Consider the following 14,727-nt stretch of genomic DNA (forward strand, 5'->3'; position numbering starts at 1 on the left):
AGGTCGGTTGTTGGTGGCGCATTGGCACCGTGGGGTCCAGGAGCCGAAGCAGGGTCTGGCTCTGGACTTGCGTCCTGGGGTGCTCGTCGCTCGACCCAGGAAGGCCGGGAGCAGGAAGCCATCCGCACCCCAGCCTCTCCTTTCGGGTTACACCCCCGGCCTCCAGTCTGGAGCCTGTTTCCCTGGAATGCGGCGTGGGCTGAGGCTCTGCTGTCCTTCTGCAGGAGCTGAATGAGCGCTGGCGGTCCCTGCAGCAGCTGGCCGAGGAGCGGAGCCAGCTCCTGGGCAGCGCCCATGAGGTGCAGAGGTTCCACAGGTGAGGGACAGCCCGGGCTGCTCGAGGTCTGGGGTAACGGCCAGATCTGGTCGACGTCTGCGCTCGGCCGATGCCGCAGCACCCACGGGGAAGCTCAGCTCGGAGTGCTGAGCAGATCCGCGCGTGTCCCCCGAGTTGGCACCCGGATCGGCATCACTCACGGGCCGGCGTGGCTCACCTGCAGAGACGCCGATGAAACCAAAGAGTGGATCGAGGAGAAGAATCAGGCTCTGAACACGGACAACTACGGCCACGACCTGGCCAGCGTCCAGGCCCTGCAGCGCAAGCACGAGGGCTTCGAGAGGGACCTCGCCGCCCTGGGCGACAAGGTGCGAGGACGTGCGTGGGAGCGGCTTCCCTCGATGCGGCCCGCGCAGGGCCCCGGCCCGTGAGGCTCCCGCCTCTGGCCGCTCTCTTCCCGCAGGTGAACTCCCTCGGGGAGACGGCCGAGCGCCTGATCCAGTCCCACCCCGAGGCGGCCGAGGACCTGCAGGAGAAGTGCACCGAGTTGAACCAGGCCTGGAGCAGCCTAGGCAAGCGCGCCGACCAGCGCAAGGCCAAGCTGGGCGACTCCCACGACCTGCAGCGCTTCCTCAGCGACTTCCGGTGAGCGCCCGGGCCCGCACCGGGCCAGAGACCTTTGTAGCGTCGTGGCCGCAAGGAGAGAAAATGGTGAACCGCCGTGACTCGGGCACAGGGAGGCTTTCTGTGGCCTCGGCTTCATCTCTGAAAGTACCCCTGGGAGTAGGCCGCAGACCCCCGCGCTTCACGTCCCACCCTCAGCACCGAGCTCCCGAGGACTGGGCCTTCGCCGTGCCCGTCACCCTCGAGTCGTGTGCGCTTTTTAAAAGCCTCGGCCGGTTTTTGACTGGGACCCGGTCGGGCGTTTCCATTGCGCTCAGAGCCTTGTCTCCTCCACCTGGAGCAGTGCCCTCTGCCCTCTGCCCTCAGTGTGTCTCTCGTGCCACTGATATATTCGAAGGGTCCCACTGTCGTGTGGGATGACCCGTGGCCCCGCAGCCTCCGCCTTTTTTTTTTTTTTTTTTTTTTTGGCTTTTTGTCTTTTGTTGTTGTTGTTGCTATTTCTTGGGCCGCTCCCGCGGCATATGGAGGTTCCCAGGCTAGGGGTCGAATCGGAGCTGTAGCTGCCAGCCTACGCCAGAGCCACAGCAACGGGGGATCCCAGCCGCGTCTGCAACCTACACCACAGCTCACAGCAACGCTGGATCATTAACCCACTGAGCAAGGGCAGGGATCGAACCCGCAACCTCATGGTTCCTAGTCGGATTCGTTAACCACTGCGCCACGACGGGAACTCCCACCTCCGCCTTTTTTAAGGCTCCATGATGTCCCACTGAACGGGTGGTGGACGACTTGTTTCTTGGCCCCGTGCAGGACAGATGTTTCTGGCGTATGTCTTAGGCCGTGTGTCAGTCTTCCTTCTTGCACACTCGTGTGCATGTACACACGCTGTCTGGCCTTCCCTCTGCTGGTGTGGAGTGGCGGGCGAGGCTGTCCCCCACGGGCCCCTGTGGGAGATCCCAGCTGTGGTTTGGTTTGAGGCAAAGGTCGCAGAACAGTTACGTGTTTTGAAGCATGTGGTTGGTGGCGTTTAGCGTGTTCACAGTGCCGTGTGACCCCCACCGCTCCCGTGGCGGAACTTTTCGTCGTCCTAGAACACCCGGCCCTTAGCACTCGCGCCCCGTCCCCTTCTCCCCGTTGAGCCTACTCGCTGCCTCTGGATTTGCTTCCGCGCGTGTGTTTTACCCAAGGAAGTTTACGACATGTGACTGCGCGCTGGCTTTGCACCTTTATATGTGGACACGTGTAAGAAGCTGGATTAAATGCTTGTGTGAGCCTGGATGTTTAATCCTAAAGGCTTACTCCAAAAGCAAGGCGTTGGCATTTGAAGCTGTGGACAGCTTATGCGCAGCAACTGTCTGTTAGAACCTGTTGTTCTTTAGGGCGAGCTCTTGGTTATAACCCTGTCTGTTTTTTCTCTGAGGAACTCTCGATTTCTCTTCTTGCTGTTTCAGGAAGACAAGAGGGTTTGAAATACTTGGTCCAGAGCTATGGCCCATCAATAGCTTAGCTAGACTAACCCCAGACAGGCCACAGAGACCAGAAACGATGCGGTTCTCGCTTTTTCTGGGCAGAAGGCCTGGCTTGCCCGGTAGCGTAATAGCCATTCCTCTGTGGATGTGGTTTCCAGGGACCTCATGTCTTGGATCAACGGAATCCGAGGGTTGGTGTCCTCGGACGAGCTCGCCAAGGATGTCACCGGAGCCGAGGCCCTGCTGGAACGACACCAGGTGGGGGGCCTGCGGAGGAGCGGGGATGTGCCTGCCCTGCCGGCGGGCGGGCCTTTGTCGTTGACGTGAGAGTGGGCAGCTACTGCCAGTTACCTAATCCCTTCCCTCCTCTTGGCAGGAGCACCGGACGGAAATTGACGCCAGGGCTGGCACTTTCCAGGCATTCGAGCAGTTTGGGCAGCAGCTGTTGGCCCATGGGCACTACGCCAGCCCCGAGATCAAGGAGAAACTGGATATTCTGGAGCAGGAGCGCACAGACCTGGAGAAGGCCTGGGTCCAGCGCAGGATGATGCTGGACCAGTGCCTCGAATTGCAGGTGCATGTGCCGGACTGTAGCTTCCTGTTGGATGCTGGGTTGCTGACCAGGTACTGCGCTGTCCAAGGCTCCACCTTCTCACCTGCCTCTCCCCTTCCTCAGCTGTTTCATCGGGACTGTGAGCAAGCTGAGAACTGGATGGCTGCCCGGGAGGCCTTCCTGAACACCGAAGACAAAGGGGACTCGCTGGACAGCGTGGAGGCCCTGATCAAAAAACACGAGGACTTTGACAAAGCAATTAACGTCCAGGTTAGGCCTTTGTACCTCCGATCAGAATCTGGGTCTTTGCGGGTTGATGTCTTCTCTCTCTGTTGGTGTACTTCCCTCTTCCCTCTCAGTACTAGAACAAAAAAAGGGTTGAATTCAACTGGAGAGCTTTGGCAGCCACCTCAAATTAAAATACTTGGGGAGTTCCCATTCTGGCTCAGCAGTAACAAACCCAACTAGTATCCACAAGGAGGAGGGCTTGATCCCTGGCCTTGCTCAGTGGGTTGAGGATCAGGTGCTGCCGGTAAGCCGTGATGTAGGTCGCAGACGCAGCTCGGATCTGGCATGGCTGTGGCTGTGGTGTAGGCCGGCGGCTGCAGCTCCAATTCAACCCCTGGCCTGGGAACTTCCATATGTCATGGGTACAGCCCTAAAAAGACAAAATAATGATAAAATTCAATACTTGCTGTTAGGAGTTCCCGTCGTGGTTCAGCAGGTTAAGAACCTGACATAGTGTCTGTGGGGATGTGGGTTCATTCCCTGGCCTCACTCACTGGGTTAAGGATCGGGTGTTCCCTTGAGCTGTGGCATAGGTCGCAGACGAAGCTCAGATCTGGAGTTGCCATGGCTGTGGTGCAGCTCCAATTCAGCCCCTAGCCTGGGAACTTCCATGTGTTGCAGGTGTGGCCCTAAAAACCCCCCCAAAAAAGAAAATAAAGTACTTGGTGTTGACTGCACAGGAAGCAGTGGGGTCCCCACTGGGTCCAGGGCAGACCTGTGGAAAGGGATGTATGTTAATAGGTTTGGGTTTTTTTTGTCTTTTTAGGGCCGAACCTGTGGCATATGGAAGTTCCCAGGCTAGGGGTCAAATCAGAGCTGTAGCCTCTGGCCTATACCACAGCCACAGCAATGCCAGATCTGAGCCATCTCTGCGACCTACACCACAGCTCACGGCAACGCCGGATCCTTAAACCCACTGAGCGAGGCTGGGATCAAACCTGCATCCTCACGGATGCCAGTCAGATCCATTTCCACTGAGCCACGACAGGAGCTCCCGTTAATAGGTTTTGTTTTTTGTTTTTTGTGTTTTTTTTTTTGGTCTTTTTGCCTTCTCTAGGGCCGCTCCCGCAGCACATGGAGGTTCCCAGGCTAGGGGTCCAATCGGAGCTATAGTTGCCGGCCTATACCACAGCCACAGCAACGCCAGATCCTTAACCCACTGAGCAAGGCCAGGGATCAAACCCACAACCTCATGGTTCCTAGTCGGATTCATTAACCACTGTGCCATGACGGGAACTCCAATAGGTTTTTTAACTTTATATGTAGTCCTGGCTTTTCTGAGGTTTTAATGATGGAAATGCCACAGGAAGGAAGTTTTATAGTGAAAAGGAGGAAAAATCTGTGGGTAGATAAGTGAATGCGTGGACATGAACCAGAAACACGCAGAGCTCTTTGGTTGATCCACAATGCTATACAGTTGGGTTGTGATGATCGTGGTACAGCTATAAATGTAATAAGATTCATGGAGTAATTTAAAAAAAAAATATTCTGTTGAAAACTTGACAATCTTTTCCAATGAAGCCTAATTTTCTGTGTGGCGTCTGCCGGCCTTCGAGCCCCTGCCCCACCCCAGCGTGACCTGGAATCTTCTTGAGTTAAACTCTACTCTAGTAATGATTGAAATCAAGCTTTCCTCTGGCTTTTTACACTCCTGCTTCTAAAATGTCAGTGTATTCTGATCCCGTCACCCACTAGTCACCCAAAATAACTGTTCTCTTCTGGGGACCTGCAGCGCGGGCCGGGCAGGGCAGAGCCGTCCTGCCCACCTTGACCTCTCGCCTTCGTTTGCCACCAGGAGGAGAAGATTGCTGCTCTGCAGTCCTTTGCCGACCAGCTCATCGCCGCTGGCCACTATGCCAAAGGCGACATCTCCAGCCGGCGCAATGAGGTTCTGGACAGGTGGGTGTCTGGCGCTGGCGGGTCTCGCCGCCCTGTGTGAGAGCCCTGGCCAGCCTCGTTCTGTCGGATGCTCACCTTTGGTTCCGCTTTCTCAGGTGGCGCCGTCTGAAAGCTCAGATGATTGAGAAAAGGTCGAAGCTGGGAGAATCGCAGACCCTCCAGCAGTTCAGCCGGGACGTGGACGAGATCGAGGCTTGGATCAGCGAGAAGTTACAGACGGCGAGCGATGAGTCGTACAAGGACCCCACCAACATCCAGGTGAGCCGAGCGGATCAGCTCTTCATCTCCAAGTAGCCCGTGTGATCAAGGAGGCTTTGCTCATCTTTAAAAAGGGGGATCCAATTTCCTTTTGGCCACAGTGATGCCAGGGAAAGGTCACTAAGGTCGTCAAGCAGGACGGGTGGGAAAGCCTCACTTAAATGATCGGAGCCATTTCAGAAGCTCCTTTTCTCATTCGTCTCTTTTGACTCCGTGTCTGCTACTAAAGAGTCTGCAGAAAAGCCCCCTTGTGTTTGCTGTGCCCGAATGCTGACCCTCCCAGGAGAACTATGACAGCAAAACGAGTGTCTATTGAGTAGCTCCTACGTATGTTCACACCCGTGTACTGAACTCTTGTTGTTTTAATCTGTTTTGTAGCTTTCCAAGCTGCTGGTAAGTTTTATGTTCCTTAAGTGAGTTTTAGTTGGTGCGCTGCAGTGTTTGTGCTGTTGTTGTGTATAGATTCCCATTCCCGCGGCCACACAGTCTGCCAGTGTCGCCTCATTCATGCTCTTCATCTGTAACCGTCCATCACCCCATCCTCGTGTCCTGTGGGATGTGGCTTCCTCTGTCATAATCAGCCTGCAGCCCTCCACTCCCTCCCCCTTCCCCATCATGTAGGCAAGTTCTGTACAATGTTTGATTTGGGGGGCAGCAGTTGACAGCTTTCTTTTGAGCAGTGTGCTTCTTAAAACATGAAGTAGTAAGAAAAAAGGGGGGGTGGAGTAGCTTCTTTTCTGTGTAAGTTTGGGCTTTTCTTGCTGTGGGCACGTGGCTCCTGGTGGCCTAGCACAGGCCAGGTGTGAGAGTCTCCTTACCCAGGCCGTCTGGCCTCCAGCGGAGCCGGTCACTTGGAAGGGGTCAGCTAGAGATCCTGGGAGTGGCAGCTGATCTGAGGGGGACCAGGGCTGAGAGGTTAAGATGAAAGCGGACGCTACCCAAGGGGCAGTGGAAGAGCCTCTTAGTCAAAGTGTAGCTTAGAGAGCTTCCTTGTGGCACACCAGCTAAGGATCTGGTATTGTCACTGCAACTGCTGAGGTCATTGCTGTGGCTTGGAGTTCACCCCTAGCCTGGAAACTTCCATATTTCGCAGGCATGGCAAAAAAAAAAAAAAAAAAAGTTGGTGGAAGAAATGAGGAAATGTGAAGTGTAGCGGGTAGATTTTGAGCCAAAGGGTGACCAGAACAAGAAGCAGAAGAGGGAGCTGGGCTTTTGTCAGGCTGTGTAGGAATTGGAGGAATGTTTTTATCCTCTCGTACGTGGGCTCAGGCGTCAGAGTTCACGGTGAGGACGCATCATCTTCGTGCTGCGTGTTGCCAACCACGTGGCTCCATCTTTCGACAGGTGCTGCCCCTGAAATGAAACATTTGACGCAGACTCCTTCCCCAGTTGTACTGCTTTTTTTTCTTCTAGATCCTTTATCCCCAGATAACATTCTTGCCTGAGACCCTGCATTTCTCACCCAGAATTGTCCCACAGCTGTGTCCCCGTGCTTGTCTATTGCGGTGTTCCTGCCCCTTTGGTTTCCCTGTGGGTTCCCACTTACCCAGCCAGGCCCTAGCCGCAGAAGCCCGTCATTCTCCCAGCCCAGCCCTCTCCTCTCCTCTCCCAGAGAGAAATTCTTCCTTCCAGCCAAGCCTGGGTGTTGACTTAGCCTGGAGTTTGGGCTGATGATAGCTGCTGAATGAGAAGTCAGCCAAGCCAAGGTCTGCGCAGCTGTAGGCTTCTCCTCTGTCCACAGGGGCAGCCTGCCTCTCGGATGCCTGGCTTCCTAGTGATCACTGCCTTAGGTGACAGAAAGGCCACACGTGTGTCATTTGTTAGAGCTTCTGTCCACTAAGGAGAAAGCTGTGGATAGAAATGGATGTAGAAGGGATTCAAAACTCTAGCTGCTGTGGCGTTCCTGTGGTGGCTCAGCAGGTTAAGAACCCGACTAGTATCCATGAGGACGTGGGTTTGATCCCTGGCCTCGCTCAGTGGGTTAAGGATCCGGCGATGCCATGAGCTGTGGTGTAGGTTGCAGATGCGGCTTGGATCCAGTGTGGCTGTGGCATAGGCAGCTCCCACAGGCGTCCTCGCCCAGAAACTTCCACATGCCGCAGGTACAGCTGTAGAAAGAGAAAAAAATCCCTCTACAGTGGCCGTCTCCTGCGAAACGTTAGCAAGTGTGGGATTCTCGGGTCTCACTCCCAGGTGGCTCATCCAGTTGTTCTAAGAGTTGCCTCAGGTCGCCTGCCCCTGAGCTCCGGCCTTCCGGCGGGCGGGCAGGCGGGTCCTTCAAGTTTGCTTCCCCCTCCTGCTCTCCATCCCGGGAATCCCTGCTCCCTGAGAGCCAGCCTACTGGCAGGACCTGGTTTGGAAAGGTTGGGGTTTTTGGTGTTTTCAGAGCAAGCACCAGAAGCACCAGGCCTTCGAGGCCGAGCTGCACGCCAATGCCGACCGGATCCGCGGCGTCATCGACACGGGCAACTCCCTCATCGAGCGCGGGGCCTGCGCCGGCAGCGAGGAGGCCGTCAAGGTACCATCCCCCAGCCCCCTCGTGACCCAGGGGCGGGGGGACGGGGGGGGGGCAGGTACCGTCCGGGCTCCCGTCAGCTCGAAGGCGACTCCGGAATTCAGTCTTAAGAAAGCCAAGACTCGGGCTGCATTGCCGTAGGGGGGGCGCCAGGGCGGGCGCCCACCGGACTCGCCCTCCCTCGCGCAGGCCCGGCTGGCCGCCTTAGCCGACCAGTGGCAGTTCCTGGTGCAGAAGTCAGCCGAGAAGAGCCAGAAGCTGAAAGAAGCCAACAAGCAGCAGAACTTCAACACGGGCATCAAGGACTTCGACTTCTGGCTCTCGGAGGTAACGCCGCCCGCCGCGCGCCTCCCTCCCGCTCCGGCTCTGGCCTCAAGCCCACGGCCCGAAAGGCAGGGCTCCCCCCGCGTCCCTGGCGGCCGTCCCCCTGGCGGTGGGGCGTGTGCTCTGAGGGGTTCGTGGGCAGAGGGCGGGGACGTTGACAGAAGGTGGAGCTCATCTCCCATGGGACGTGGGACGGTGGGACGGGACTCACCTGCCTGCACAGGAGGAGGGCGTGGGCGCCGGGCGCTGGCAGCTCCCCGAGGCTGTGCCCGGGGGAAGCCAGCCCGGCAGCAAGTCAGGACCCCAGAGTTAGTCACGCAGCCTCTGTAGACACTTCAGAGCAAGTGCAGAAAGCGTAAGGAAGCAGAAATTTTTAGAGACCGTGTGTGTGTGTGTGTGTGTGTGTGTGTGTGTGTGTGTGTGTGTGTGTGTGTTTAGCCTATTCATAGGTTCCTGTAGCTGTTTTTTCTTTGTTTTGTTTTCTTTTTTGGCCGCCCCAAGGCACATGGAGTCCCTGGGCCAGGGATCAGATCCGAGCCACAGTGGCCACGGCCTCGCTAATGCCAGATCCTCAACCCACTGTGCTGGGCCGGGGGTCGAATCTGCATCCCAGCGCTTCCGAGACGCTGCCCGTTGCACCCCTATGGGAACACCTCCTGTAGCGATTTTTATGTCAATTTGATCTTATAATGTAATTGTTTTATTAGTATGGTTTGGTAGTGTTTTTGAGTCATGAAAAATCCTTACTAAACACTTGAAAAACTACCTAAAACTATCAGAGAACGGGCCATAAGTTAACTATTCCCGCATTGTTGGATAAGCTGGTGTTCTCCGCTTTTTGGGGCACACATTTTGCTGCAGGGAACGTTTTTGTGTGTTAATCTTTGCTCGTGCTGCTAACGCTCTGCCTCCTCGGAGAGGTTCCTGGAAGCCGGCTTGCTGTGCATTTGGCCCCTGTTCCACAGTGAGGGGCCAGTGCCCCTCTTGTAGCTGGAGTGTTTCAACTCATGCATAGGCCCCTGAGTCTGCACTTGACTATCAGGGAGGGAGGGCGTTGGAGGCCCTGCAGGCTGACCCCGAGGAGGCGGCACCACAGCTTTCGGCTGAAGTTTGCAGCCATCCGAACAAGGGCCCCGGGAGCAGGGGGCACCCGGGGTTTGCCGGGACGTGAGGTGCGCTCCAGACGGCAACCCACCCTTTCCCGTCCAGGTGGAGGCCCTCCTGGCATCCGAGGACTACGGCAAAGACCTGGCTTCTGTGAACAACTTGCTGAAAAAACATCAGCTGCTGGAGGCGGATATCTCTGCCCACGAGGTGAGCAGAGGGGCGGCCAGGCCGGGGTCTTCACGGCCATGCACGCCTCCCGGGGCAACCTGGCGCGTTCGGGCAGGACACTGGTGCTCTCACCTTGTGGTCTCAGGGCCACTTTATGCTCTGCACTGTTGCTGAGAACCCCTGGGAGAGCTTGTTGTGTAGGCTTTGCCTGTCATTGTTTGCCATTACTAAAAGTAAGCCTAAAGCCTTTAGAGTTAAATTAAAAAAAAAAAAAAAAAAAGAGTTTCAAAAGATTACCTACCGTTTATATAGTCTTTATGTAACTTTCTCAAAATGACAAGTTAGAGACAACAGATCAGTGGCTGCCAGGAATTAGGGACAGGGTAGGGGTGCAGCCGTAGAGGTTACGGGGAAGTTGCTTTGTGCTCACAGAATGGGGTCCTCTTTCCTGATCTTGGTGAGTTGCGTAGTGACGGAATGCAGGGAACCGCACACACGTACGGAGACACACAAAGGAACGCATATAAAAATGGGTGAAATCCGAATACGGCCGATGAATTATAGCAATGTGAGAAAACTGAGAAAAATGTGTCAGTTCATTTAAAGTAATAAACTCATTAGAAGTTGCCAGAAGTAACATTTTTTAGTATAATATCTTTGTTTTTCCACACACACAAAAGTGACATTGGTTATGTTTTTGCAGTTCTCTTTAACATTCAGCTTCCTTCTCATGGCTGCTTCCGAATTCAGTCTGTTGTGGTGTTTCGTCTATGATGAAAATGCAGCCTCACACAGGTAGAGCAGGACTAGTATTTTATTTCAGGTAATTATGGATACTCGTTGACACGACATCAGACTCGGCAAGTTGTGGTTTCCTCGAGGTTAGTTGCCAGTGGTCTCTGAAACCCTAGTAATCAGCTTTTCGTACTGTGTATTGTTTTCATTTTATTGGAGTGTAGTTGACTTACCGTACTGTTTACATTTAAATCCAGTGGCCTTCGACTGGATCTTTTGCTTCCGCGTGAGGCTGTAGAATCACTTGGGAACTACTCGGGGGAGTTAGTAGCTCTGCTAGATGACGACCCGAGTCAGTGGATGGCAGGAAGCTGCGCTGACTCCACAGCGGGTCTCAGCGGAGAAATCTTCGCGGACTGGGAAGCCGTCAGGCTCAGGGAGGTGGCCGCCAGTTTTCCAGAATTCTGATTTTCTCAAGAAAGTGTGAATTCTGTCATTAGCAACAAACTGAGTTTTCCTTAAAGTGACAGTTTCACTTTATTCGTTCTGGACAAAGAATTTGCCAGGTCCTGGAGTCGTAATGACCATAGTTTGTCTGTTGGCCGTTCTTTTAAGTGAAAATGGTAGTTGGTTCGTGAAGCACGTGGCTAGTTCAGCTCAGGACAGTCATTGAACTTCATGCAGTGAAGGTGCTTTCTGTGTGTTTGCATTTTATCAGACAGAGATTAAAATGACATGTACTCAGAGACGGCTCTTAATAAAACTGACAACTTCGCTTTTTTGTTTGTTTGTTTTTTAGGGCTGCACTTGCGGCACGTGAAGGTTCCCAGGCTAGGGGTCAAATCAGAGCTGCCGCTGCCGGCCTACACCACAGCCATAGCCACGCGGGATCCTCAACCCACTGAGCGAGGCCAGGGATCAAACCTGCGTCCTGGGTACCAGTTGGACTTATTTTTGCTGCTCCACGAAGGGAACTCCACAACTTTGCCTTTTTAAGGATGTTCTTAAGTGAGACAGCTTTGTTCACAGAGCACACATGGCAGTAAAGAATCGAGTTTCGGGAGTTCCCATCGTGGCGCAGTGGTTAACGAATCTGACCAGGAACCATGAGGTTGCGGGTTTGGTCCCTGCCCTTGCTCAGTGGGTTAACGATCCGGCGTTGCCGTGAGCTGTGGTGTAGGTTGCAGACGCGGCTCGGATCCCGCGTTGCTGTGGCTCTGGCGTAGGCCGGTGGCTACAGCTCCGATTCGACCCCTAGCCTGGGAACCTCCATATGCTGCGGGAGCGGCCCAAGAAATAGCAACAACAACAACAACAAAAGACGAAAAAAAAAAAAAAGAAGAATCGAGTTTCTACTCGGCGCCGTTGGCCGCTGCTTTGAGCAGACATCCACCCAGTTTAAAAGGCAGACAGTGTTTTTGTGTTGTTGTGAAAATAGGTTTCTCTTTTTCTTTCTTTCTTTTTTTTTTTTTTTTTTTTGTCTTTTTAGGGCCGCTTCCGTGGCACCTGGAGGTTCCCAGGCTAGGGGTCTAATCGGAGCTGTAGCCACCGGCCTAAGCCAGAGCCACAGCAACGCCAGATCTGAGCTGCGTCTGTGACTTACACCACAGCTCACAGCAACGCTGGATCCTTAACCCACTGAGCGAGGCCAGGGATCGAACCCACAATCTCATGGTTCCTAGTCGGATTCGTTAGCCACTGCGCCACGACGGGAACTCCTGAAAATAGTTTCGATTGCTTAGAACCCCAGGGTCTGCATTTCACGCTCGGAGAGTACACGTGACCGAATCTGAAACCAGCCGGTTGGTGAAGAGGTCCTGAGGTGCTGCCTGGCCGGCGGGTACTTGTGGGCGGCCCCGATTCCCAGCCCCTCCGTGTGTCCCCTGCCTCAGGACCGCCTGAAGGACCTCAACAGCCAGGCAGACAGCCTGATGACCAGCAGCGCCTTCGACACCTCCCAAGTGAAGGACAAGCGGGACGCCATCAACAGCCGGTTCCAGAAGATCAAGGGCATGGCGGCCTCCCGGCGCGCCAGGCTGAACGAGTCCCACCGCCTGCACCAGTTCTTCCGGGACATGGACGACGAGGAATCCTGGATCAAGTACGCTCCCGCTCCAGGCCGGGGCCCTCGGGAGCGCCCCAGAGCCTGGGAGGGCGGGCGTGGGGAAGCGCGCCGGGCCAGGGGTTCACGCTCTCCTGGACGGTGGTGGCGACACAGGGAAGTAGGTCAGAAGGGGCTCAGGCTCAGCACCCGTGCCAGCCTGGGTCCCGCCTCACACACACTCACGTGGGACATCACGGTCTCCTGTCCTGGTGTCTGGTGACAGTGATCGGCGATGGGCTCCACGTGGTGGTGCGTGCTGGCTCCCCAGGCCTTGTCCAGACCCTGCGCGTGGGTCACTGGGACACGAGTGCCTTCGTCTCTGGGAAAGGCGGTCGGATCTGCTAGGGAGGAAGGTGTGCACCCTGCCTTCCCCAGCATTTCAGTCTGGCCTCTCCCGGGCGGCGTGGCCTGTAAACAGGCCATTTTCAAGGACAGGGTCCTCTCAAGGCCTCACTTCCTTCGAAGGCTGTTGGCCTCAGCATCTCCCATATCACCACGTGCGGTCTGTGCGCATTGGGTAAGGCAGGGTTGCTAGAGCGACCCCGTGACCCCTCGAGTCCTCCGAGCACCTGACCCCCTGCAGAGTCGCACACAGTAGGCACCCCTAGAGACACGCGTGGATGCTGTTCCTTTGGGAAGTAGACTTTTCCCAAGGACTTGCAAGGACTTGCCTGCAGTGGTGGGTGGATGCAGGTGAAGGGTGTCGCGGGGTCTGGATTTCCCAGCCCTCCTGACCACGCGTCTCCAGTGGAAACCCCGGGAGGCAAGGCTGACCGCCGGCCTGTGTCGTGCAGGGAGAAGAAGCTGCTGGTGAGCTCGGAGGACTATGGCCGCGACCTCACAGGCGTTCAGAACCTGAGGAAGAAGCACAAACGGCTGGAGGCAGAACTGGCTGCCCACGAGCCGGCGATTCAGGTGAGGAGGGCCCTCCTGGCTGCGTGGACAGTGGGTTTGAGGGGGCCTGGGTGGCCCACAACGAAGTCCTCTGTGCTCATTGGCCTCCCCGAAGCCTCTAGAGTGTTTATGGTCCCTCACCCAAAGCAGGGGTGGGGAGGAGGGTCTGAGTTGGATGCTGTGGCCCTTTCCTGGAAGCATCTAGAAGTGGGCGATCTGGATGGGCTGTATATCGTTCGTGCCTGTCAGGGTGTCCTGGACACGGGGAAGAAGCTGTCCGATGACAACACCATCGGGCAGGAGGAGATCCAGCAGCGCCTGGCGCAGTTCGTGGAGCACTGGAAGGAGCTGAAGCAGCTGGCGGCAGCCCGGTGAGCGGCCAGGGTGGTGGAGCCCCGAGCTCCGGGCTGTGTCCCCTCCACGGCCGGCTTGCGCCAGAGGCGCTCCCACAGGCCCTTCTGTGACGCCAGTGCATGCGCTGGCGCCAGCCGTGCGGTCCCTGCTTTGTACGGGGCAGAGGGCTTGAGCGAACCGGTTGCCTCCCACACTCGTCGTGAACATTGAGTGTCCAGGCCGGAGGAGCTCACGGCTGCCCCTTCACTGTGTGTCGTGATTAGGGGCCAGCGGCTGGAAGAGTCCTTGGAGTACCAGCAGTTTGTGGCCAACGTGGAGGAGGAGGAAGCCTGGATCAATGAGAAGATGACCCTGGTGGCCAGCGAAGACTACGGAGACACTCTTGCTGCCATCCAGGTCAGAGACCCTGCAGAGGCTGCTTGCTGGCCTCTTTCCTGCTACTTTGCCCAGTGGCCAGGCTCTTAGGGGAGGGTGCTCGGGGCCCCCGGGAGAGCTGCTGCCCCTCTGTAGACGGGACGCGGAGCCCTGCTGTCAGCCCAGCCCTCCTGAGCATCGCCACCGAGGGGGGCTGCGCTCTGTCGGTTTCCTGTGGCCGCCCTGACAAAGGGGCACCAAGTGGGGCGCTTTAAAATAACAGAAGCTGATGTCTTACCGCTCGGGAGCGAGACGTCTGAGATGAAAGTGTTGCCAGGGCCTCGCTCCCTAGAAAGCTTCTCGGGGAGGAGCCTTCTTGCCTCCTCCAGCTTCTGGAAGCTTGGCTTGTGGCCGCCCCGCTCCAGCCTCGGCCCGTGGCCGTGTCTCGCGTGGACCCTCTCTGGGTGTGTCTGCGTCCAGGTTTCCCACTGATACTAGACTCCAGTTCCCCGGGTTAGGGCCCGCCCTGGTGACCTTGTCTGACCTCGATTGCATCTGCAGAGACCTCTTTACCGCACCCATAGGTGCCGGGGGTTAGAGCTTCATGGTGTAAGGGATGCAGTTCAGCCCGTAACGTCCTTCCTGTACACTGGTTAACTATTGCTGCATAACAACGCAAACCAACAGCTTCTTTCCCACGGTTCTGTGACTTGAAGGGCGTTCCCTCTGCTGCTTGCGCTCGAGACCCCCTCACAGGCAGCAGGCAGCGGCCTGGGAGATCCTTGATGGTGTCAGGCATGTGGC

General features: G+C 56.1%; 1 protein-coding gene across 1 annotated transcript in view; it reads left to right on the plus strand.

Annotated features, from left to right (window-relative positions):
* The window catches only part of SPTAN1 (spectrin alpha, non-erythrocytic 1), a 66,142-nt gene that overhangs the window by 41,768 nt on the left and 9,647 nt on the right, over positions 1-14,727 (plus strand). Inside the window, 16 exon segments of the mRNA XM_013993907.2 lie at positions 225-316; positions 501-645; positions 741-922; positions 2,529-2,628; positions 2,747-2,944; positions 3,047-3,193; positions 5,007-5,110; positions 5,206-5,368; positions 5,747-5,761; positions 7,755-7,886; positions 8,073-8,210; positions 9,417-9,521; positions 12,110-12,318; positions 13,116-13,236; positions 13,465-13,586; positions 13,833-13,965. Coding sequence (XP_013849361.2) covers positions 225-316; positions 501-645; positions 741-922; positions 2,529-2,628; positions 2,747-2,944; positions 3,047-3,193; positions 5,007-5,110; positions 5,206-5,368; positions 5,747-5,761; positions 7,755-7,886; positions 8,073-8,210; positions 9,417-9,521; positions 12,110-12,318; positions 13,116-13,236; positions 13,465-13,586; positions 13,833-13,965 — 2,106 coding nt within the window.

Source organism: Sus scrofa, chromosome 1 (assembly GCF_000003025.6).
Source record: "Sus scrofa isolate TJ Tabasco breed Duroc chromosome 1, Sscrofa11.1, whole genome shotgun sequence".
Taxonomy (NCBI): Eukaryota; Metazoa; Chordata; class Mammalia; order Artiodactyla; family Suidae; genus Sus; species Sus scrofa.